Raw genomic sequence first — 26,038 nt, forward strand, 5'->3', positions numbered from 1 at the left:
GGTGATCTTCATCAGGAACCTCCTGGTGCAGGATGTCGGCCGAGTTACACAAAACTCGGTGACATTTAACAAGCAGACCGCAAGGCTTCCATCACCTTGTTTCTCATACGGACCTCATGTAAGACTGCACAGAGGTAAGCTGTGAGGGAAAGGATTCAAGGCTGGGAGCTTTCCCACTTGGCAGTCCGACTTATGCTCGCTCTTATTTGGAAAGGTTGATTTTGTGGCTTAACAATTGTACATTTATAAAATACGGTTAAGCCACTCTGCTCAGGTTGTGTTTATGCCAGCGAGACAAGCTGCCGCGCGGCAGTGGCGGGAGTGGTGGGGAGCACAAGCAGGGGCAGCAGCACGGCACGAAGGAGTCTGAACCCTGAAGGGCGCTGGATCATGCTTCATTTTACATAGCATAAATATTTAGGGTTCAAGCCAGTAACAAAGAAAAGACTTGTAAAAATGTTCAGCAGAGCTCAACTAAATATAGCTTTTGAAAACTTTTCCCATGGAACAAATTACAATTCCCCAAACTGGGGGTTTGTTTGACTTGTTTTAATTGTTGTTTTAAACTGAGGGTTCCTATCTATTGATGGCACAAAAAAAAACAATTTATCAGAACAAAATGGCTTTTGTACCATCAACAAAACTAAGCAGACGATATTTCAGGGCAGCTAACAAAGAAAGAATAACGATGTGTAGGATGAGTTCACTAAAACATTTCGTTCAGAAGTGTGCATGTGTGTGTGTGTGGTGTAGGAGTCCACAAGCCAAAAGAAGTACTGTGCCTCACAATCAAAAAAGTCTGAAAGACATGGCTCCTAAACCATGCGTTTCATGCCATCTCTGTTTTACACTGACAAATGATGCTCAGGGGCCACCCACCGTCCTTCCTCGTACCCTAGAGAATGACACAGTCTCATTACCCACAGGCCTTTGCATTAAGAGACATCCCCAAGAGTTAGATTTATAAGTTCAGAGTGATAAGCACCACATTCAGTGGCCTCTGGGTAGGGAAGGAAGAGAAAATAAGAAGGCTGACTGGTAGGTACATGAGTACTCAAAATATTATTCTCTGTATGTGTTTGTATGTTTGATATATGTCTTAGTAGAAAAAGCACTAAAAATGAATCAAACCTGGAATCTCATGAACACTAAGGTCCTTGTCTTTTCTAATAATTTCTATAAAATGAATTAAACTTGGAATTTTGCTAATACTGAGGTTCTTATCTCTACATTAATAGTTTCTATTTGTTGGTGAGAAGAAGTTTGGGGTCATAATGGTTATTCTATTCTCATTCCTCTAAGGTTGTAGGCTCTAGAAGAAAAAAGGGGTCCCTTGTTATCTCTGGCTACTCATTGCCCTAAAGAAAACAGTGCAGGTCCCCTCTGCGTACATTTACCCAGAGTGTCAACCTGGCTCCCAACAGTTTTCCACTGCAGCAGACTTTTAAATGTCCAAAGACCCCAGGACCTCCTGAGGATATCACAGCATGAGCAGGCCTCACCAGCCCAAGTAGAGCACTCTCATAGGAACCATCAAAAACTACAGCTGTGGAAAGAGAGAGCAGGTCAGTTAATACTGTTTTGGGTCCATCAATTTTATAAAGAATGAAAAAGAAAAAGAAATACGGTGCCTTTTAAAGATGAATGTATGTAAAGCATTTATAAAGAGGAATATAACTAGTTAATTCCTACAGCATATAACAAGAGCAGTGCAGGACATGGTATATGAAGATAAGAGTTCGTAGCTCAACCTGGGGAATTCTAGGATCACTGCAAGGATAACTGAGTTGCTGTTAGAAGGGTTAAAATCACAAAATGTAAACTGCCTTGGCAGACTAGTGTTGTACTCTAAGATGGGGGCGGGGGAGAGAAAGAGAGAGAAAAAGCGAAGGAGGAAGGAAAGGAGGGAGGAAGGGGGAGGGAGGGAGGGGGAGGGAGGGGTCTCACTTTATAAAAGAATTGTGGCCCTCGTCACAGGTGAGCAGTGTGAGGACAGACAGTCGCACGCTGTCTCCCCAGCTCCTGCTTCCTCATCCGCTGGTCACGATGGCTCAGCCTCCCGCAGGGGTCTGCACGCAGGGCCGATGCCTGACTGGTTGTCTGCTGACTGTGCCACAGAGGATCCTGTTGTTGCCTCATCAATCAATGCGTCCTGGCGTCGAGCGTGAGCCCTCCATCACGACACCCCATGACGTGGAACATGGCGAAGCAACTACTTATTCTCCATAAACATCAAACTTAGCCTCTGAATAACAAATGTCACCTCCACTTTGCTTTCCAGCTATTTCTTTCTGGAATTACTCCTATGAATGTGAAGGAGGAAGCGTGAAAACGTGTGCGTGGAGCATCTGCTGGCGTGTCACCACCGGGTGGTCACAGCCCCCAGTCTCCACAGGCTCCGTCTGTTGACCATCAGAGCTTTCCTTCTTCGGACAGAGACGAAAAAGCACCATGGCTGTGCTCTCTGCCCTTCAATCCAGGCTCCTTCATACACACCCAGCTCAAAAACAGTCCTCCTTTCTTTGTCTGGCATCCAAATTTTACAATAAACTCCAACTCAGTGAGCAAAACAACTTCTCATTTTCAAGTTTTTTAAATAAACAGGCCCACTTAAAAGAAAAGCAGCACTGACCACATGCATACACCACGATTTAACTATATGTAATTCAATGCTAAAAAACAATTTACCCAGCCAGCTAAGGGTTTGGGAAACATGGTTTCTTTTTTTAAGTGTCAGTTTAAATTCACTCTCCCTCTTCCTAAGCACTGAAGATTATTTCCATACACTTGGCTTTGGAAGTGTAGTTTTCAACCCTGAGGAAAATAAAGGGTAAGAAACACTCTTTTCAAGAGTGTTTGTGGGGGGCAAATACCAGAGGACTGGGCGCCAGGGGCCCTTCAGCAGCCTCTGTGGGCCCTGTTGAGGGTCAGTGTGGCCAAGACTAGTTCCCGTCACTTACCAGCCTGAACATCATGATCAGCTGTGAGGGTTCAGCACAGAGCCTATGCCGGCCCTCTCTGTCACAACAGAGCATCATTGTTCGATTATTTGTTACTGTTGTTCGTTTTTCAAATTTGTTGACTTCAACCCTCTAAGTCGTGGTCAGCATTAAGTACTCCCTCTAGAAAACAGTTTACTAACCCAATTTAGATTAGAACACCTTTGCTGGGGGGATCCTTAATCCTCTCCAAGGAACAGGCTGTTTTCTTGACTTCTTTTATAGCACTTTTTGTGCACCAGGAATTAACACAGAAATAAGAGGTCTGTTTACAGTTTGAAAACAGCCTGCTCCAAAAGCAATCTTTGTACAACAGAGCTGGCCCTTATTATCACCACTGGCACGCATACCCCAGGTCTCACTGTTGTATACCCTTGAAGCTTGACTTAAAATAATGCACACACAAATGTATATGTGATTAAGTCGAATCTGTCTTCACCCAAGCTAGCCTGCCATCCCCACATGCTCCCAATGAGCAGATGAATGGCAGTCATAACGCTGCATTGTAAAAGAGAAACGTTTGCCTCATGCAAGGGCCAGTTTAGTGTCGTAGAGAGGGATAAACATGGAAATGGTCATAATTTCACTTTCTCAGCAGGAGGCTTTCCAAGCTGTACTTAGAGGTTTTCTACCCATCTGTGAGGAGACACCAATTCTCTGGCTTTTTTTTTTTTCTTTTTGATACTGGGAATCAAACCAATGGTCTCACACTTGGCGAGGCAAGCACTGTGCCACTGAGCCATATCCCCAGCCCTCTCTGACTTCTTAATTGAGGGGGCAACAAAGGGATTTGAAGACATCTATGGACACCTGGATCATCTACTCATTTTGGATAACAGTGAAAATACAGATTTCTCCAAAGAGGCAGAGTTCATAAGTGTTTCACAGGTGTGGACCAACACATTCATCTTATGTACATCTTCGGTTCAAGGTACTGTCAGGGATGGGTTTTTCAGGATGCGCACCCCTGTAAGTCAAGGCACACCTCTAGTAAGTAGTAGCACTAACAGTGAAGGCCAAGGCAGTCTGGCTCCGCTGCAGCATCCTTTAAAGCCACAACACCAGCCTGCTCCTAAAGAAGGTGGAGGAAAGTAACAGCTGGTGTGACCCCAGGAGGCACAGAGAGCAAAGGTCCCTGTGCCCAGGCACGGGCTTGAGCTGCACCTAAAGTGAGGAAGCCATCCTGAAATGGGAACATGGGCATTCCTATTTTTTATGGAAAACATAAAGCAGCTTCACTGCTTCTTAAACCCTTTTCATACCATAGCTTAGACTAGGAAGAGACTCGTCACTTTCACATCCCTTAAAGGATGTGGGTAAACCATTCACAATCGATACCCTTGAAAAAGGTGTAGTGGCTGGGGCAGAAGAGGAAAGGCATTTCACTTCACTTTACATTTTGTATCAAGTGGAAAATGCCTCTCAAGTCAGAAAAATCACAACAGAAAACTGAAAAAGAAGACTGCAGAAAAGTTGAAAAATACCTTGACAATTGTTTACCCGGGCATTGATTGTTTCAGAAGATGCATACTTGAGTTCTTCTTAAATAAGGATTTTATAAACAGAGGTTGACTTCCCCACCCGCCACCTTCTCCAACGTGGTCTGGAGGCGACCAAGCAGTGAGTCTCTTCCATGAAGCCCTGTATCTCAGTCCAGCTCTTCTTAAGACTACAGAAAGACACATCGATTTGGATTTTAAAAGTACTGTGCTATTTTGTTCTTAAATGTGGCTGCACGCTTCTGTCATTACCAAGACTAGTCTTGGGCTTCCAGTGAGGCAGTAAGTGGTGATCACCTTACAAACACAGACAGCTCATCTAGGAGGGACTCTTGTTTGTACTAAAACTTTCATTGAACAGTCAAAACTCAATGGAGGAACAAGATAACAGAACCAAATGGGTCTTCACTTCGCAGTGGAACTCAAATAAAGTTGCAACAAAGTAGCCTGTGTTATCCAGAGCCTATTCTTAATACAAACCTCTCTCTAACCTGATTCTTTATCTGTATTAGAGTGATTTGATTGAAATTTCTTGTGCACACAAGCCTGGATCATCCCATTACTAACAATGTGATATTTTCCTTCCATTATATATTTGTAATTCTTAATATGTTTTATAAACATCCCATATTCAAGGACAATAACATTTAAGGTCAAGTATTTCAACATGAATGATTTAAGAATTACAAACTGAAGATGCTTAGAAATCTATTTTTATTGAATTGTTTATAAACTTGTGAATAACTATTGACCTTTAAAAAATATCTTCTGTACCTTAGCAACCACAAGAAGAATAAACCAGATTTTATGCAACACAAGTTGTCCTTATTCCAAGAAATTCTGACCCATGAAAATCTGGTTTTACCACAAATATAAACTTGGAAAGATTATTTGTCTTACATAGTAAGTCATATTACATGTAAAAGTATGATTCAATTTATAAAAGTCGGATTCACATATAGTTTTTTCACCAATAAATATGCTTCTACACAATGAATATTTACCAAACTTTATTTTGTAGTTCTGAGAGCTAGCGACTAAACTTTATTAATTTTACTTCTAATGGTATATCTAACTCTTTGATCAGAAACAATCTAGATTTCAGTAGAATTAGAATGCAACACTTCAGTGGAATTAGAATGCAACTCTGTCTCTCTGCTCTGTCTCTGTGTCTCTGTCTCTTTCTGTCTCTCTCTCTCTGTCTCACCCCCATCTCTGTCTCTGTCTCTCTCTCTCCTTCCCCCATCCTCTAAAGCAGGAGAATGTTGGCTTCTGCTAAGGCAGTCTCACATTCAACATTCAGAAGACATTTTTTTAAATACTCCTTATTTTTTTACCCCAAGACTTTTTATAACAACACATAAGTCATATTTATAGGAATTATTTTTATTATGATTGACTTCATTAACTCCAGCCCAAAGTTCACAGAAGTAAACAAAACACATGACTGACTTTTCCTTGTCTTCTTTCCCACGTTTGTCCTCTGAGAAGGCCACATCTCAGGATGAATGATGGCCATTTTGCCTAGTACTACCAATACTATCGTATTATCTCTCCTGTGCTTGAGAGTAAGAAAGTGCTAAGCCCTCCCGGGAAGCCCTCCTGATGTGCTCCTCCAAGCTTTCCCCATGCTCTGATTCAGTCAGAAGTACTCACTGAAACTTTGCTGTGCATGGTCTGTGGGCCTCACGCTGCAACTTTGCAAGGCTCCCCAGTCTGACACCTTCACTGCCTCACAAGATCTCCAAGTCAGAACACAGCGTCATTCACCTGCTTCATATACTGAGTCTTAAAAATATAATAAAATATACTGGGGGAGCTATTTCTGGCTTTAGCGAATGGTTTACTGGGGGAAAGGGAACATGTTGCATTGCTTTGTTTTTATTTTAAACGTGGGTAGTAAGAAACTGGTTTCTTTATAAAGAATCTAGAACTCTGGGATCAGCAAAATGTGATGCACTTTTCTTCACTGGATCAGGACTTGAGATCCACGGTCTGCAACTAGCATCACACGGCAGCTTCTTTGTTTGCCCAGACCAGAGCTGGTCAACTCCAGAGCACAATCCAGGCGGCTCCGCGTCACCAGTTTTCTCTGGTGGAGCTCCCTGAAGATGTCGGGAAGATGCAGCTGAAGACACGACGCCCAGCGTGTTTGCACGTCGGCTTCCTGCACTGCTCATTCTCCTTGCAACTGCTACCTCCCACCATAGAAGAGGAGCCGCTCCAGACATGCAGCCCTGCATTCTCACTGCTTGGGAAAGAACTTCAAAAAGTAAGAACAAAAAATTCTAGAAATTATAGAAAAAAACAAAAAGCTGAATCTGGACTGGACTAAGTGAGCTCTTCTGCTCTGATGAGCTCTGGACCTTCTTGGGCCAGGCAAAGCTACAGACAATGAGAGAGACCAGTGCCACCCTGGAAACGCTTGTTAACAAGGACGATAATGTTGCAGTATATGTCAGATAACACTGCTGAGTCACGAGGCTTGATTACACCACTGCCTTGAAAAATTAAACTGGAAGTGGGGTCCGCTCTTATTGGAACCACCTAGGTCAGGAAGAAGTAAGTAAGTGTCTAACAAAGTCATGCACTGGGAGAAATATGCACTGGGAGAACACCCACGAAAAATGAAGTCAGTCTCAGTTCAGAGCAACAATTCTTCTTAAGTGCAGCTCATCACTGAACTAAGATAAACAAGTAAACCTGTATGTGCTGAGGCACCATGAAACACAGCAACGCCAAAAGGGAACACACCCACACGCAGAATCACAATTCAAGCAGGAATGAAGAAAACGTCAGCAAAGATGTTCTCAACCTTAAAAATCATGGCAAACTTCACAGATTCACTAAGTTACGCCTAAACCTCAAATCAAAAGGCCACATTCCAGCTGAATCAGCCCAACAGCCTTTCCATCCAACAGCCTGCTTATTCACCTTAATCAGTCCTTTGAGTTTAAAACTGACATCACCAACTGTTCTTGAAAGTCACAGTCCTTTTAGAAATGAAATGTGTTGTGCCATTTGAGGAACAATATAACTATTTTCCAGGAGGCTTGAATTTTACTTAGCAGATAATCTCTCAGTCAGTGATGCTTAACTTTAAAATAATGAAGCACAAAGCCATAACAAGACAGATCAGCAGTTGCACCTTTAAGCAGCAAAGCAAAGGGAATAATAAGCAAGATGCATGTCTAAGCAAATAAAACATGAAGACATTCCTATGCATGATCTCCACCTAAATATAGGGCAGCTAGTCCTCTCTGGTCTTTTTGAAACACTGGCACTCTACTGAGCTGTAAATTTTTAGCAGTAAAAGTAGAACATAAATAAAAATCATTAACATGTCCTGGTACCATCTGCAAATTTAACAGACTTCTTGAAAAGCCAAGTGCTTATAAGAATATGATTAACAAGAATTCATACAGGCCAGCCAGATAGCTCAGCAGACTGAAGTACCTGCTTAGGCGGACGCAGGGACTGGGGTTCAAATCGCTAGTGTGCCATGCCGGCCCTGCCCCTAGGGTGTGCCGAGACAGCAATTGAGAATGGGTGTTAGGTGTTGTGGTGTGTGCCTGCAATCCCAGCACTTGGGAGGTTGAAAAACAGCAAGGATTACTACAAATCCAATCTACGTAGTGAGACCCTATAGACCCTGTACTAAATGCATTAAAAAAAAAGAATTTGTAGAGATAAGCTAGATAAATCATCACTTTATATATCATTTGCCATCATTTTTAAAGCTAAATTTTGTATAACATAATAAAATCTGAATATTCCACATCCCATTAAATAACCTGGACCAGTTTTCAAACTGCAGATGAAAATTATGAATGAAATCAACGAACTGAGTCTCTGACAGCATTTAAAAAAAAAAAAACAGACTGGATTTTATCAGTTGTAGTAAAAGAAAATACTATTTCTTGAGGGTTTTTTTTTTTTTTTTTTTTTTTCTAATGTATTTTGTCCAGGGTCTCACTACACAGCTGAGGCTCGTAGTGATCCTGCTGTTGTCAGCCTCCCCAGTGCTGGGGTTACAGGCATGCACCACCACACCTGGAAATAACCCAAGCCTCCATCCATTGACTGAGGAATGGAAAATACAATGCAGTAACATCACAACGTTTGCAGAGTCCCTGACCTCTCCCACACCATGGCAATAGCACCCACTCCTGCACACTGTGACCACCAGAAATGTCCTCCAGGTACTGAAAAACAGCTCCTGTAACTCTTGGTCAAGAACCATTGGTCTAATGTAAATCATGATTCTTCACAAAAAAGACACAAGGTCGTCCACATTTGGATCACTGAATAAAAATGAAATTCCCAAGAAAGATATGTTCCATGCGGATTTAAATTTTCAGAGAGAAGTTGTTCTACTAATGGTTGTGCACCTTTAAATCCTTGGCATAAAAACCGTAAGAGGTTTTAAAAACAATCTAGGGAACATTACCCAGAGCCTTTATTTAGCTTGAAAATGCTAAAATTTAGATCATGGTTATTTTTATTCAGATATTAGTCCACTTAAGGGAAATAGCATTTTCCTGGCCAGCTTGGAATGTTGTGCTTCTGGGTTATTTTACCATGTTAGCAAAGGCCAAAGGGTTCAGACTTGGAAGAACTGCAGTTTCCTATTTATTTACTTTATCTAAACCAATTATAAAGTCATTATAAAGTAGATTATAAAGTTATAAAGTAGATTTGAAACTTAAAACTATAAAATCTACAAATTTACATATACAAAAGGCAGATTAACCTCTCCTTGGTCTTCTTTCAAATGGGAAGGAGAACAAGAGGTGGAGCAGGCAGGAAGAGACTGGAAGGGCACAGGGCCAAAAAAGGAATGAAAACGTACACCTCCTCAGCCCCCTGCGATAAATGCAAGCACCGTGTCCTGTAAATATGTAGTAATAAAAGATATACTTTTTTGAAGTTTAACTTTTCTTTCTCCTATCTTATGAGCCCGTTGCTAATCTTTTTTTTTTTAATTGGATTTTTTTTTTTTTTTTTAATTTTAGGGAAGGGTCTACAGGGTGTTCTCACTACTAGATCGGACTCGTAGTGATCTGCCTGTTTACAGCCTCCCAAGAGCTGGGATTACAGGCGCGCGCTACCATGCCCAGTCTCAGTTGCCCTCTCAGTGTGCCCCAGGAGTGGGGCACCACAGGCCCCAGGATTGAACACCCGGCCCCTGTGCCTGCTTGCAGGTGCTTTAATCCGCTGAGCTTTGGCCGGCCCTTAGAATTTTTTATTTTCTTTTCTTCTATTTTCTTTTTATTTATTTTTAATGTATTTAGTACAGGGTCTACAGGGTCTCACTACACAGATCACACTCGTAGTGATCCCCCTGTTGTCAGTCTCCAAAATGCTGGGATTACAGGCACCCGCCATGCCGTTTCAATCACCATCTCAGGACACCCCGAGGCTGGGGCCAGCACAGCAGGCCAGGGATTGAACCCAGGGCCCATGCGTCTGCCTAAGCAGGAGCTTTAATCCACTGAGCTATCTGGTGGGCTCCTGTTGCTAATCTTGTTGAGTTTTTACCTTCTAAGCAACTTTCAATCTTGTCTCCCTCATCATCCCCTTGACTTCTAACTCCTCCCAAATATCACCTACAAATTCTACAACATGCACTCGACCCTATAAGTCTCATGTAAAACATACTAGTGCACTTTGAAATATTTCTTTTTTCTCCTATCCCTTCCCTGCAATCCATTTTCATTAAAAAAATTTTAAAAAAGCATGACCATCAAAAGTCTGAAAACTAAAAAAATATGGAAAAGCTCCTGAAAAACACCACAGATTCTTTTTATAGTTTTCTGTCTTATCCTTTTAAAAATAAACATATATTTTAAGATAGGAATGCAGTTATATATTTGTTTTTTTCTATATATTTCCAGGAATGATGAATGACATACTGTAAGCATTTTCATGTTATTATTTTTTTAAATAGAGTTGCCAGAATAATACCTGAATTTTTATTTTAATGATTAAGTTTCATATAACTTCACTTGCAATACTTTGTTCTAACATAATTTGAAAATAAAAATAGATGTATAGCACCTCATGTGTAGATTTTACAAGCTGGTGTTGAACAGTTTCAGAGGAACTGCTGGAATAAAAAGAAAATCCCAGATGTATTTCCTCTCTAGCCATAAAGAGATGTGTCAAGGTCCTTTGCAGTTCTAACTATACAAGTTCTACAGTAAGTTGTTATTCTTACAAATCAAAACATCACATATAAGGCTAAATCTCAATGAACCATCAGCCACAGTTCCCAAGTCCTCATGTACTTCTTGATATAACCATTACTATTTATTTCTAGTTATTTAACTCTACATATTCTAGACATCTAACTGCATATTCATACATTATAAAGAGTTTACAAAACCAACTTAATTTGAAACTTTTAAAATAATCATCTGGAAACTAGCAGGTATTTCTGTATTATATAAATCTGTGGCATTCTTTGTAACAGTCTAGTAGTGTCACAAATTATGACAATGTCATTTCTGTTTAAACCCAACCTCCTATTCAAAATAGCCCTCCCTGTGGTAGAAATCTAAGTCATTGTGTATCTATGTGAAAACTGACATCAACTGAATGAATATGCGATAGTTTAAGAGAAAATCCTAAGAGAAATGTTTTCCTAAATAATTAAAAAGAATAATGAAGAATTTGATAACCTGCCTTTCATAAAAATAGAACTCTGAGACATTCCTATTTGTGATAAATATTAATGAATTCAAGCTGATAAATGACTGGATAATTTTTAAAGGATATTCTGCCTGCATATTCAGTGATAACTGCTTAATTCATGTGGTTTTCCATTTATAGAGAGTAACTTATCTATCCAAAGTTCATGCAAGGAGTGGCCCAGGCTTATGGAATTGTCCCAAGTCAGTATGAGTATAGACCACCATAATATGCAACAAAGACATTGTTTTTTTTTTTAATCTACATAGAAATAAGTTAAAAATTCAGCTCCCTTAAGCTATGTACAAAATTGAATAACTTTCCCTGGAAGAAAATGGCCAGGCAGGCCTAGATGCCCTCACTGACAAATTTTATCAAAGATTTATTTTTATTTATTTTATTTATATATTTGTTTATTTATTTATTTTGTGGAACCAGGGATTGAACTCAGGCCCTTGCACTTGCCAGAGAAGTGCTTATTCTACTGAGTCATCTCCCCAGCCCCTTATCAAACATTTAAATAAGAAATAATATCCAAACTATTTAGAATATACAAGAAAAAAAAAAACACTCCCAAATTCATTTTCTGAGACTAGTAATGCTTATACAAAAATATGATAGGATATTATGAGAAAATGTAAACCAACTTTACTCAAAAATATGGACATGAAGATGCTTGACAAAATATTAACAAATTACATCCAGCACATTAAAAGGGATAATACATCATGATCAAATGAGAAAAGCAAGACTGGTACTACACTTGAAAATAAACCGGGCTGGGGAGATGGCTCACTAGAGTAAGTGCTTGCCTGGCAAGTGCAAGGGCCTGAGTTCAATCCCCAGTTCCACATAATAAATAAATAAATAAATAAATAAATAAATAAATAAAGCAATTTTAAAAAGAAAAAAGAGAGAAAAGAAATCAGTATACTACCGCACCATATTGACAAATAAAGCAGAATGCCATCCTAATAGATGCAGAAAAAATCATGACAAAATTCAACACTTAATATGATTCCTAAAAAGTAACTCTCAGCAAACTAAAAGTAAAATTTCCCACAATCTGTACAGAGCAACTACAGAAATTTATAGCTAACTTAAACTTAAGAATTAGTGGCGAGGGGGCTGGCGAGATGGCTCAGTGGTCTAAAGCACCTACTTGGAACAAGCTTGGCAAAGCACAGGGACCGCGGTTCGATCCCCCAGCACCACATGCCAGCCAGCCCCGCCCCCTGGTGGGCTGAGCTGGCCACACACACACACAATAAATAAATGTTTAAAAAATAAATAAATAAATAAAAGAAATACAATAAAAAAGAATTGTGAAGCCAATATTTATAAAAAAAAAAAAAAAAAAGAATTAGTGGCGAAATTATGAATCCTTTCCCCTAAAACTGGAAACAAAGTGAGGAAACCCACTCTTACCAGGGCTAGTCATGATTGGATGGAGGTCCCAGTCAGTGAAACAAAGTGAGGAAAGGAACGAGCTGAAAGATCAGAAATGACAATGTGGAACTGTCTATTCACAGGCAAGAGAAAGAGCAACATAGGAACAAAACTCAAAAAACAAATGAATAAGAAAACTACCCTGTTAAGCAATGCAAAAGTCCTACTGAAACTAGTGAATTTTTAATAACTTGCAGGATACAAGGTAAATATGCAAAAGCAATTATATTTCTTTTGCTGTGAGCAAAGAAGCAGAAAATTAAATAAATAAAAACATTTGCAATACATAGAAAACAAAACATTTATGAATAAATTTAAGCCAAAACTGGGAAAGAAATCTACAGTGACAACTGCAAAACACTGTAGAAGAAATTAAGTGGAAAGGGCAGGCCAGATAGCTCAGCAGATTAAAGCACTTGCTTAGGCAGACACAGAGCTCAGGGTTCGATCCCTGGCCTGCCATGCCCTGGGGTGCGCTGAGACATAATTGACACTGGGCGTGGTGGTGTGTGCCTGTAATCCCAGTGCTTGGGAGGCTGGAAGCAGGAGGATCACTACGAGTCTGATCTGTGTAGTGAGACCCTGGAGACCCTGTACTAAATACATTAATAACAATAATAAAGAAATTAAGTGGAGATATGCCAAGATATGCGACATTTACCTGTGTGCACATAGTTCTCCCCAAATCAGTGTATAAGTTGTGTAAAATATGAGAAATATTTAAATTTTTTAAAAATCTATTACAGTAAAAGACACTTTGCCATTAATTCCCTTCAAAATCCTTGCCCACATGCCAACTGTCCTTATCCCATCGTTCTAGCCACTCGGTGAAGCAGCTCTGGAAGTCCTCTTTCATGAATGCCTTTGGGTGCATTGTCTGGCCAGCCTCCATGTCTTTAATCAATTCAAACAGTTACTTCCATGGCTACTTTGATGATAGGGAAGAACCAGAAGTCACCTGGCAGCAGGTTCAGTGAACAAGGGGCAGCGGGGTCCACCGCGCTTTCAATAGGCCTGCCTTTCCACTGGGCGGCTCTCCACAACAGCATCCACACTGTTCTCAGTCACATCTCGTAAAGACAAAAGAGAACTTTATATAGTTTCTCTAGTATAAGAACTCAAAAGAAGAAATACAAATGGAAGGGTATAATACAAGTAAAAGGAAAGCAGGAACTCAAGGACTAACTAATTAAGAGAGGGAAAGGAGAAGAGCTAGGAAACATGACAGTGACAAGCCATACAGTTATATGTAGAAGATGGGCAAGGCAATGATCCTGAGAATCTTCAGAAGATTTTTGAATCTAGCAGTTAGTTGCAAAGATTCTCACCCTGACTAACTATATATACTGATACCTGTGAACTAAGCAACTGCACTGAAGATGGTAATCTGTAATAGTAGTTTCATGCTTGGAGTGCCTGTCATTCTGGTCTTCTGAATATGGGCTGCTTGTCATGACATGCCAGTTGCTGCTGTGCTGTCTCTCAGGTAGATCATTGTTCAAAAAGAAAGGGGTGGAAAATTAGAGAAAAAGGAGGGATACAAGGAAAGCCAACATTTTGGCCCTAGCCTTCTAAGGTCAATTAAGACTCAGGACATACGAGAACTTGTACTGTAACGTCATGTACCTCGGTAGTGTCCCAAATTTTCTGATCAAGAAGATTATGGGGCCAAAGAGGAAAGTGATCGATGACATAGAGTGGGCCTAAGGAGAGTCACATGGGAGAAGATACTCTCTCAGGCTTTCACAGAGAGCACATTGGCCAAGCATTGGCCGTGACTCATCCACATGGCTGCACTGATAAAGGTTCTACAATCTGAGGTACAGGATCTCAGGACAAATCCTGAGGGCATTTCACTGACCTTCTCAGACCAAAAAGCTACAACTCTTGTTGCATAGGTCCTGCTTTACCTTGGTCTTAACCACCCAGCAGAAAAGTATGAAGACGAAATTATAAGAAATAAAGCCATGCTGTTAAGTTGAGCTGTGGGGGACTCAAGTCAATAATTTCTGACATTGCCAGTTAAACAGAAGACCCAACGCTATTATGGGCTACTGGACTCTTTTAGAATATTTTGCTGAGTTTACACACCTATAATATTCAATAATGGAACTTAGAAAAAATGGGGTATACAGATGAATGTCCATTTTGTATCTGTGTATTCAAAGTGGTTGAGATAGATATATAGTTACATTCTGTTAATGAATAGAATGATTTGTTCTAATGGTGTTTGTAAATAAGATAACAAGTCCGCATCTTGTACAGCAATTAACCACTAGGAAGAATGTATGCAGTTTGTTAATTATTGAAACTGTCCTACCAATTTGGTTTGAAACTGTCTCATTGCTATTTGTTTCTCAATAAAATTATGGGGAAAAAAAGAGAGAGAACTTTAAGAACTGCTTTAGAAAGTGACAGGAATAAGGAATACATGTGTTTAGACCAAAGGGGAGTATTCTGAGGGAAGAGTTTAATGGCAATGTGTCTTGTATGTAATAATTTTAAAATATAAGCATACACTGTGTTTCTTCAGCACTCCTTGTATGGATTCAATGTCATTTTAATCAGATGCTTAGCAGTAGCTTTTTATAAATGACATGGTAATTTAAAATCTATATAAAAGGCAAAAGATTTAGAATATCACAAAATGTTCCCTGTGAGGATCCAGAGAATAGGAAAGTCCAGACTCATTGGGCACACAGCAGGGTAATGGATATTCAGTGATAATCCTGAAAGACACAATTTCAAACATCTAATCACAAATGAAGAAAAATCTAAATGGGCAAAATCTTCACACTAAAATAACAGTACTAAATTAATAAAATTCCACATGTTAAAATCCTGAATGTTAAACATTTTGTTTATAATTTATGCATTCTTTTTATCTTTAGGCCTTTTCTGCACAATTCTAAATTATCAAAGCTATTTTTTAAAATTTGCTATGCTATTTTGTTGCATCATTCCCAATACTACAAGTACAAATTGTGGAAAGCCCTTTAGGGAGTTCTAACTTGTTCTATGTTTTAAAAAAAGGGAATGAAATTGGCTTTGTACTAAGGATTGTGCATACTGAATGCATGTGCAGAAACATTGGAACTTCTTCAATAAATGACAAAATGTCCTTTTTGTACAACTGCCTTTGTGGAAGATAAAATTTCTTGAGCTTTCACCTCTGAGGGCAGCTCCATGTGTAGTGGTGACACATCTCAGCATTTCTGTGAGCTCCTCAAGACACGGGTCGTCCACAACAACACATCTTAAAGTATTTTAAGATGACTGCAGGCATGAGCGGTGCAGCTCCGAGCCCACTGGCCACGGTCTCTGGCGCCAGCTACCCCGCTGCCCCTGTCACTATGGCCCATTACAAAGCCGCCGACTCAAAGCGCGAGCAGTTCCGGAGGTACTTGGAGAAGTTGGGGGTGCTGGACACGTTGACCAAGGTATTGGCAGCCTTATATGAAGAACCAGAGAAACCTACTAGTGCCTTGGATTTTTTAAAGCATCACTTAGGAGATGCTACCCCAGAAAATCCAGAAATCGAGCTGCTTCACCTAGAATTGGCAGAAATGAAAGAGAAATATGAAGCTACTATAGAAGAAAATAAAAAACTGAAAGCAAAGCTTGTTCAGTATGAACCACCTCAGGGGGAGAAGCGTGCTGAATAGGATTCTTCTTAGTTGAAAAGACAATGAAAAATGGTTTTGTATGACTTCACTAGTTTGTATAGTATATAATCCTTTCTGAACAGATGCTATAGAACTTTTAATATGTTAAATTCATCTCTCACATTTAAATGTTATAAATGTATATACTCAGAATCACCAATAAAAACTCAGTACAACTTTCTTTGGATCTTAAAGCAAGACAAATATGGGGCCAAATTAAATTCTGAAGAAACCTAAACAGCCATCTAATTCATTACCTTAAAAGACATTCTGTTAGTCTGGTTGTGAGTAATCCTACTGGTTAGATGTTACCCAAAGACGTTTAGTGTGGAGCTGCTCCTTGGTTTAGTTCAGGATATGAGCATAGGTACAATCATACTTTACAAGGAAGATAACAGTGTTTATAGTCCCTGTACTGAACTGGAGAAATCTGTGTGACACACGATGCTTTTGCATGGGTTCCCATGAATTTTCTGCTTTTATTTATATAATGCTGAACAATTAACTCTTCTTTGCCACCACTTTGCCTTAGATAACTATGTGTGTGCCAGTTTGAACTCTGACACCACTGTTTTCTTCTATGCAGTCATGCCCTGTTTGATAATGTTGCCTTGCTTTGCTGTGTACTTTAGTGGGGCCTAGTTGCTCATTAGCCTTTGTGTGTTGTTCATTTTGCTTAATAATGAAGTTATCCTGATTGTGATTTATGTATCGTTAAACAGGATCACACTGTTACCCTGCCTTACTTAGTTGCTTGGTTAGTTTAGACAGAGGTAATGTAATGTTCTGGGTTCATACACTATATAATTAATAGAGCTTTTTTCCTTCCAAGTATTTTTCTAGCCTTGAATTCATTTTATCTTCACTATCCCTGTGAAGTAGGTGGGCATACATGAGGGGAGGCTGGGTGCTGAATTTTTAGGCCAAAGACTGATATTAATACAATTATTTACTAACTGTAGAACTTTGGGCATGTTAACCACTCTGAGATTTACTTTCCTCATCTGTTAAATGAGAAAAACATTTGTTCCGCCTACCTCACAGGGTTGTTGTGAGGGTCAAATGAGAATATATGTGAAAGATTTGTGGTACAGCACACACACACACACACACACACACAAAAAAAAAAAAATGACTGCACATATGCCATAGGATGCAGGCATTTACCAACTACAGTAATACATATTCATATATTTTTCCTTGTGACCTATTTCTCTACTAATATGGCTTTCCTGCTTATAATATTATATCCATGTGATTATCATTACATACCTGAGGGATGATTACAAAATTACTAATAACTATTTTACTATGTGAAGTGGCCTACAAAGTGTTCTACAGTGTTTCTATTTTTTTGTGTATGTTTGTCAAATAAATCCCTTTTTTTGAGATGCAAGTACATGTCTTTTTAAGAATTTTCATATAACTTTTTCCAGAATCATAGTTTTGCAGATTTCAGACTTCAGGTATTTCACACTTTACACACTTCTGCCTTTCAGGATTTCAACATTTGGGAGCGGGTCTTTTGGGATATGGCCCAATTCTGGTGATAAAATGTCACTTATCAAAATGGCAAATTCATGAGGAACTTAAATTGGGAGTGACACAGGTTCAACAAAGTATTCTTAAATTGATGGAGTCTAAGGTGGTGAGGTAGATGGAGGGTTGGGGAAGGACAGTGTCAAGTTGGAATCCAGCAAGCATTTGGGTTAAGGACCCCACACTCAAGGACAAGGTAGAAGAGAAAATAACCTTTCCTGATCTATTTTTCTCCAGAAGAATTATCACTAATATCATATGTATTTTACCTACATTTTATTAACACATAAGAGTGGAACTATACTTTCAATGAGATTATATGGTAAGAAAAAAAAAAAGGAAATATGACAAAATTTTATTGAACTATTAAAGAGGCCTTCTTATTCAGGAGCCCCTAAACTCAGTTAGGAACTAGGAGACACAGCAGGAGGTGAGCAGCCCCATCTACCTTTACAGCAGCTCCCTATCCCTCTCATTACTGCCGGAGCCCTGCCTCTGTCAGCTCACTAGCAGAACTAGATTGCCCCAGGAGCACACACCTTATGGCGAACTGTGTGGGCAAGGGACCTAGGTTGGTGTGCTCCTTTGAGAATCTGACAATTTGAAGTAGAGCTGAGCCAACGATGCTGGAGCTGGCAAGCAGGTGCAAACACAGATGAACAATAACAGAGGGGCTTGCTGCATAAAGACTGATATATCAACTGCTTGCAGACTCATATCAAAACTATCAGTGAATACCGAACGAAAATTAAATTGCATCAGGTGGCAGCATTTGTAGTGGCAAGTGTAATATGTGGTAACCATTTACCCAACAAAGCCAAGAAATCTGCCTCACCACACAGAGAACAAGCATCCTGCATTAAAAGAAAAATCTTTGGGGTTTATTCAAAAGGAAAAACATGAACACAAAAATCAGAAGCAATGAGTGAAAGCTACCACTTCATCAGTGGTGTCTGTGCCAAGGGCATTGTTCTGAGTGGCTAAACACACTGCTGAAGAGGCCCTGACTGTTAGTGAAGAGTAGATCCCACCTGCTGCTAAGGACATTTGTGGTGAAATCTGAGAAGAAGCTACAGTTCTAAAGGTAGCACATGTTCCTTTTCTGGCTAGCAACATAACAGGATGAACTGACAAAATAGCAGAGAATATTAAGGCACAATCGCTATAGAAAATGAATGAATCACCCAGAATACAATGCAGGTTAACGAGTCCACCAATGTCAGCAACGATCCTGAGTTTTGTGCTATGTATTTATCATTATTTTTTAATCTCTTATTTATTTATTCATTTGGTACAGGGTCTCTCTAAGCAGTGCAGACTCATAGTGATCCTCTTGTCTGCTGGCAGTCACAATGTTCCAGGGTCCCAGGGCCTGCACAGCATGCAGTACCAGGGATTGAACCTGGGCACTTGAGCTTTCCAGGCAGGTAATTAGAGCACCAAGCTATCTCCCCAGCAGCCGCTATGTATTTTTTAGAAGCATGTGCCTAAGGATGTATTTCCAGCCAATACCACAGTCAATTCTCTGAATAATTATATATCAGGAAAATTGAATTGGGCATCTTGTGTTAGTAAATGCATGGACAGAGTGGATGCCATGACTGAACGGCTTTCTGGTTGCACCACTTGGGTCAAAGAGATCACTGCTGAATATGTGTAGGCAGTGTCATATATAAAATATCATAAAAAATGTCACCTGAACTTAACAATGTTTTTGAGATGCAAATACAATTATCAACCACTTTGAAGTACCTACCCTGACACCTGTCTGGGCTCTGCAAACAGACAGACACAGAACACGCAAGTCCTTGCGTGCAAAGAAAAGTAAGAGGGTTTTCTAAAGGTAGATCACTACCAAGGGCTGGCACACATTTCAGTGACATAGAATGAGCCATTAAACTCAGGACAATTGCTTCCTTGTGTGACATATTCAATCTTCTTGATGAACTCAAATCTGTCACTTAGGGGAGAATGACAACAGTGTGCAAGTTGGTAGATGCTGTGGCTGCATTTAAAGCCAGACTGCAATAATGGGGGTAACAAGTCACAGGGCTTTTTCAGAGATGCCTGAATCGAGAGTGTGTGATTTATTCTTAGCGCAATACTTGGATTAAGGGTGCTGGGTAGGTGACTACAGGATCAGTCTCCCTGACTGGACTGACACTGTTCTAGTCCTGGCAGACTGGTTATAATATAAAAGACACAAAGAGGTTTGTCTCATTGCCTGCTGCTTTTGTTACCTTCTGCTGCCCTGAACTGCTGCCCTCTTCCGTGTGCCACCCTGCCTAGGAGCCAGCCAATATGGACCGAAACTTCCACAACTATCAGCTACATAAACCTTTCCTCCCTGAAATTTGGGCATCAGGAATTTTGTCCTATGACACCTTTGTAATTCTATGTTCAACTTTTGTGAGACAGTGACAAACTCATCTACTGCAGCGGGTTCACTTTACAATCCCAGAAACAGATAGCAGTTGCAAGTTCTCCACATCCTCGCCAACACTTTTTTGCTATAGCCATCCTAGAAGATGTAGAACGGAATCTCCTCATAGTTTCAACTTGTCTTTCCCTAATGCTAATGATACTGAGCATCTTTCCATTTGTTATCTGGTCATTTGTGCATCTTCTTATATACCCTCAAGTGTTTTGCCCATTTTAAAATGGGGTTGTTGTTTGTTGTTGTATTCTAAGAGTTCCTTATGAAAGCTGCATATATTAACCCTGAGGCATATGATTTGCAAATAAATATCTTTCTGTAAGTTGTCTCTTTGACTTCCACGATAATGCTCTTTGATGCACAAAATTTTTTTGTTTCTATTATGCCCTAATTTTTGGTATTAATACTCTTGATGCCACAATCCAGTGCTATGAAAATTTACCCCTAAGGTTTCTAAATGTTTTCTAATTTTAGTTAGTTTTTCTCTCATTTGTTTGTTTTACCAGGAATCAAACCCAGAGCCTTGCGCTTGTCAAGCAGGCACTGTACCACTATGCTGCAATCCCAGCCCTTATAATTTCATTTTTTATATTTAGGTCTCTGCTCATTTCCAGTGAATTTTTAGGTAAGGTTGAGGTATGGTTTCAACTTTGTTCTTCTGTAGCTATTTAGTTTTTCCAGCACCATTTGTTAATGAAGTATTAACACTAAAGTATTTTTCCTATTGAATGCTCTTAATGCTCTCTTGTCAAAAACCAGTTAGGCATAGATGCTTGTGTGCATGTGTGGCCTTTCAGTTCAATTGTAGTGATCCTAGTGTCAGTACTTATGCCGATAGCACACTCTTTTGATTACTACAATTTTCAAATTGGGTATGTGAATTGTCTTTGTTATTTTTCAAGACTATGTTTCCTCCTCTCCCCCTCCTCTTCCTCCTGGCATGCATGAAGTGTTCACCATTTGCTGAGTGGGTGAACGAATGGGATCCTTAAAGGATAAATTCACCTCCAATTGAGGTAAGGTTCAGGGTAGAAGTATAAGAAACTTGGAAGAAAATACCATAGTCAAGCACTATCTGCCCAAAACAGAGTTTAAGGACAAGAAGGAGGGTTACTGTAGGCTTTGAGCCCCAGTGCCAAAGGACACTTTCAAAGCCATATCGGCAGCTTCAGTGAACCACAGCAACTACTCTTGTGTGCAACTCAGTCTTCAGTGATTGAATTTCTACTTAAACTAAAAATCATTTAGTAACCATCACACTGAACATTCTAATTTTTTTTCAAAAATAAAACATCAGATAAGGTGACATAGAGTAACAATGAGCTGTTGTTATTAATCTGAGAAAACAGCTTTTGCATCTTATCTCGTGTCTCCACAGCATTTAGTGTAAATAATTCCTCTTGATACATTAATGTAATTTTACAATCATATCAGAAAAAATGCACTACAATGCAAAAGTACCACACTGACCTTTTAAAAAAATTCCAAACAAAATATTAAGTAAATACTTTTACTACTTTTAAGTTAAATAAGTGGGCAGTAAGATCAGCAAGTCTGAATTCTGTTGTCACTAATGAGATGAAGCCAGTGAAGAAAAAGTACAATTACTGGGTACACATGATGCAGTTTAAGAAATTTGTTTAAAATGTCCTTTAATTAATGCATATTACCTTGTTTCAATGTAAAATACTTAAAGTGTAAGTAATTATAGAAATACAGAAAGTATTATTGCTGTTCATACACATTATGTGAACTGCCACTGAATAATTCTATTTGTCTTACACAACAGCAAGTACTGCTACTGGGAAATTAAGCAAACACTGCCGGTCCACAAATTACACCATATGGCCCCATCTGTTTCTAGGTTCTGTTCCATTATCGCTGGTTAATAAAGGAAGACGTGAACATATCTCTTACTGCATAAGTTTTTCAACGTCAACAATGCATTATCAATATAACTGGGCAGGAAGTCCAGTTTAGTTAGCTCTGCACTGCCTGGTCCTCTTTCCTGAAAGATGATATAAAGCAATATTTGAAGTTTGCAAACTGTCACTAGAATTGTATAGCTCTGCTAATCACTCTCCTTACACCTCAGGGAAATGTGTAATTGTCCTATCCAAGCATCCCAGCTTAAACTGCGGTGTGGGCCTTTTATTCCCTGTACAGAAGTGAAGCCTGGAGAGGTCTTTCCTTCAGGCCCAAACTTCCACTTAGCAAGTAAAAGACCCGTGAGCAGTGTTGTCACCTCATCAGAAAAACCCATTCCAAGGAGCAACATTTGCTATCTGTCCTTGAAACCCAGCTAGGCTCTCACGTTTCTGCAGCTTGCCTGGGCAAAATCATCTTCTCAGTCAGTACCTTGTACACATTTACAGGTTAGTTTTGGAAGGTGGTTTAACTTTCATATACATCTTTGTTGAATGAAAAATCCTTTCAGGACAGCAGCTGTCTCACTCATGTCTATAGTTCCAGGTCCTCCCATGAAACAGACTTTCAGCAGTGTGTGGTGGTGCAGGTCTGCAGGCAAGAGGACCCCAAGTTTGAGGCTAGCCTTGGCTACCTAGCAAGACTCTGCCTCAAAATAAAAACGGGCTGGGAATGTAGCTCAACAGTAGATTACTCATGCAGCTTTTGCAAGGCTCTGGGTTCAATCCATGATACTGAAATAAAAAGGCATTCAACTAATAATTATTGTTCATGCTCAATGACCACGGTACTGAGTGCTGGTGCCCAGGATACAGGAGACGCTTAAAACACACTAATTATTGGCAAATTTCTTTTTTCCTCTTCTCAGGATTTCCCTTGTTTTCATCATTTTATCATCATTCTGCTGTGAGAACTCAGACTCTTACCACACTCAGTTCTCAGTGAGGGAAGAGAGGTGATTCTGCCGCCAGGGGACAACTACCAACGTCTACAGACAGTCGTGGTTGTTACACTGGAAGAATTCTGGCCCCAAATAGCAAGCATCCAAGTGGAGAAATTCTCATGTAGATTTCAATTCCCTGAAGTCAACTCCTATTTGTTCTACCCTATCCCTTTTTTTTTTTTTTTTCCTGTCCTAACCTGTTCTGAAAAAGCTTTATCATTACCTTGTTTAAAATATCAGATTGCTCAGTGGAGTAAGTGCTTCCCTTGCAAGCGCAAGGGCCTGAGTTCAATCCCCAGTCCCGCAAAATAAATAAATAAATAAATAAATAAATAAATAAATAAAGATATAGATGGACTTTAAAATATCTCCCACTTATTTTAAATATACTCATTTTTTCAGCTAAGAGTTTATTACTAGATTTCCACTAATACAACTTTACAGTACATCGATGCGTCAAAAGCACAGCTGAAGGGACCAGGGAGATGGCTCCGTAGTATAAGTGCTTGCCTGGCAAGTGCAGGGTCCTGACTTCAATCCCCAGTACCACAAAAAAAAGCACAGCTGGGACCAAGTTTCTGATTGACATTCTGCCTGCTTTACAACTAACTCATGCATGATTTTTAAATGAAAACACTGAGGAGAAAAGCTAAGACTATGAGACAATGGCTAATTTTTCTCCAGTGATCCAAGCCCCTAGGGTCACAAAAGCCAAATGGCCTTTATGACTTCATTTGAAGAATAGATACTGAATCACCAGATGTTATACCACATACTGGATTATTATCTTATATGCTGGCTTTATACCTTTTAATCTAATCAGGATTTGTTTAAAATTCATGTGACCAGGCCAGGGGATATAGCTCTATTGTAGAGTACTTACCTACCATGTGGACAGCCCTGCGTTCAAACCCACCAATGCAAAACAGATTGGTGAATTCAGGAAAAGGGGAAAAATATTAAAATTTTTATAATTTACTTCATCAGACTATGAAATTTTACAGAATTATCTTAATAAGAAATAAATCACATTCCATACAAATCATGTGATAAAATATTGTTATCAAAAATACATAAATAATCAGCAGACTAAAGTACCTGCTTAGGCAGGTGCAGAGACCATGGTTCTGCCCTTAGTCGCTAGGGTGCACTTAGTCAGTGACTAAGACTGGACATGGTGTGCTTGGGAGGCTGAAAACAGGAAGATCACTACGAGTCCAATCTGTGAGGTGAGACCCTGAACACCCTGTACTAAATACATAAAAAAGAATAAATAATTTCTACAATTCAACAAAAGAAAATTTCAAAACTGGGCAAAGCACGTGAATAAACACTTCTTCAAAGAAGATATACAAATGGCTAAGAAACACAAGGAAAGGACATGCAACATCATTAGTCACGAGAGAAATGCAAATCAAAACCACAAAGAGAAAGCACCACAACTCACCAGGTGGCTATAAGGAACAAAACAGAAAACAACAAGGGTTCTCAACTGGGTGGAAATACCAGAGATTTTGTTGGTGGGAATGTGAAAGGACTTGGCTACTGTGGAAAACAGTTTGCTAAGTTGCCAAAAAGTTAGAGGTATGGTAATCAGATGACCCAGCAATTAACACTCCTATATATAAACCCAAAACAAGCAAAAACAAGTAGCAAATGCCTATGGCAGCAGCGTTCACAATAGCCAAAAGATGAAAGCAAACTGAAAGTCCAACAGCAGGTGAGTGGCCAAACAAACTGCTATTTACACACAATGTACTAGTATCCAACCCCCCAAAGCAAAAAATGCTACAAAATAGATTAACTTGAAAACATAGCTTTTAGGAAAATAAACCAGACACAAAAGGACAAATAACACATTATTCAACATGTATAAAACATCTACAAATTAATAAAGAAGAGGAATAGAGGTTACCAGGGACTGAGGCGTTACTATGGACACTTTTGTTTAAGGGACACAAAGTTTCAGTTCAATAACAACAACAACAAAAAAAGTTCTGAAAATAGACTGTTGTGGTGGTCAAACAACAGCATGAACGTTCTTGATGTCACAGAGTTGGATACTTAGAATGATTTATTTATTTATTTATTTATTTATTTTTATTTTTATTTATTTATTTTCTTTTTTGGCGGAGGATTGAACTAAGGCCCTTGGGCTTGCCAGGGAAGCACTTATTCCACTGAGCCATCTCCCCAGCCCCCTTAGAATGTTTTAAAGGGTAAATTTTATGGATATTTTATCATGGTACAGAAAAACTGTACCCCAAATATTATAACGTGTTTCATCTCTCTTTGGGAGCTCTTACAAATGAAATCTCCCTCTGCAAAACTTAGAGGTTTTCTAAAGTTAAAACTTAATTTTCAGATGGAAAACAATGTGCCATTGGGGCCATGATGTCAGCATCCCTGATAAATGCTGGGAAGCCATCCCTTCCCCAGGCCCAGCACACGGGCTGCGCATCCTCCAGCAGCCCGCACTATGCAGAGCCACCGCTCTGCGCTCCCTGGCTGTCAGCCTGCCTTCCTGACCCTTCTTCCTCCAAGCGCCAGTTCATGCTCAACCACCAATTTTCTCTGATGGCAGTGGCTTGGGGGAAGAGGGAAGCATTGTTTTAAAAATAACACTTACCTCAACACTGAGAAAAGGGGAAAAGTACAGCACAATCCCCAGAGATGCTGTGTTTTTAGAAGGACATCTCTTTTTAACCTCAAAACCAACCAGCAGCAATTTTATATGCCATTAATCAATATTATTCAGCTTTCTTTTCTCAGAATCAGTCTTACAATGGACATCAGAAAACTTTGGTAGTCAAAGCATATAATTAATTCAGCAAGCATTTCCAGATTCAACAACTATGATTATTCTGAAAGAATGCAGAAATACAGGT

At 39.5% G+C, this 26,038-nt stretch overlaps 2 protein-coding genes across 5 annotated transcripts in view; one reads left to right on the top strand and one right to left on the bottom strand.

The window, feature by feature from the left end:
• Smad9 (SMAD family member 9) overlaps positions 1-26,038 on the bottom strand; it is a 72,833-nt gene that overhangs the window by 30,219 nt on the left and 16,576 nt on the right. For 2 of the 4 annotated variants that reach the window (XM_023715079.1, XM_004631092.2), the window contains exon 1: positions 12,620-12,659. The exons of 1 other annotated variant lie outside the window; for it this stretch is intronic. The gene's annotated coding sequence lies outside the window, so the exon portion shown is untranslated. Of the gene's footprint in view, positions 1-12,619; positions 12,662-26,038 lie in introns of those variants that run through there. One more of the 4 variants, XM_023715080.1, reaches the window with a different exon arrangement.
• Positions 15,994-16,305, top strand: LOC101560194 (c-Myc-binding protein-like). Its single transcript, XM_012514733.1, has one exon. It carries the CDS (start codon positions 15,994-15,996, stop codon positions 16,303-16,305), a length of 312 nt encoding a protein of 103 aa, XP_012370187.1.

The sequence above is a fragment of the Octodon degus genome, unplaced genomic scaffold (genome assembly GCF_000260255.1).
Source record: "Octodon degus isolate 3935 unplaced genomic scaffold, OctDeg1.0 scaffold00038, whole genome shotgun sequence".
Taxonomy (NCBI): domain Eukaryota; kingdom Metazoa; phylum Chordata; class Mammalia; order Rodentia; family Octodontidae; genus Octodon; species Octodon degus.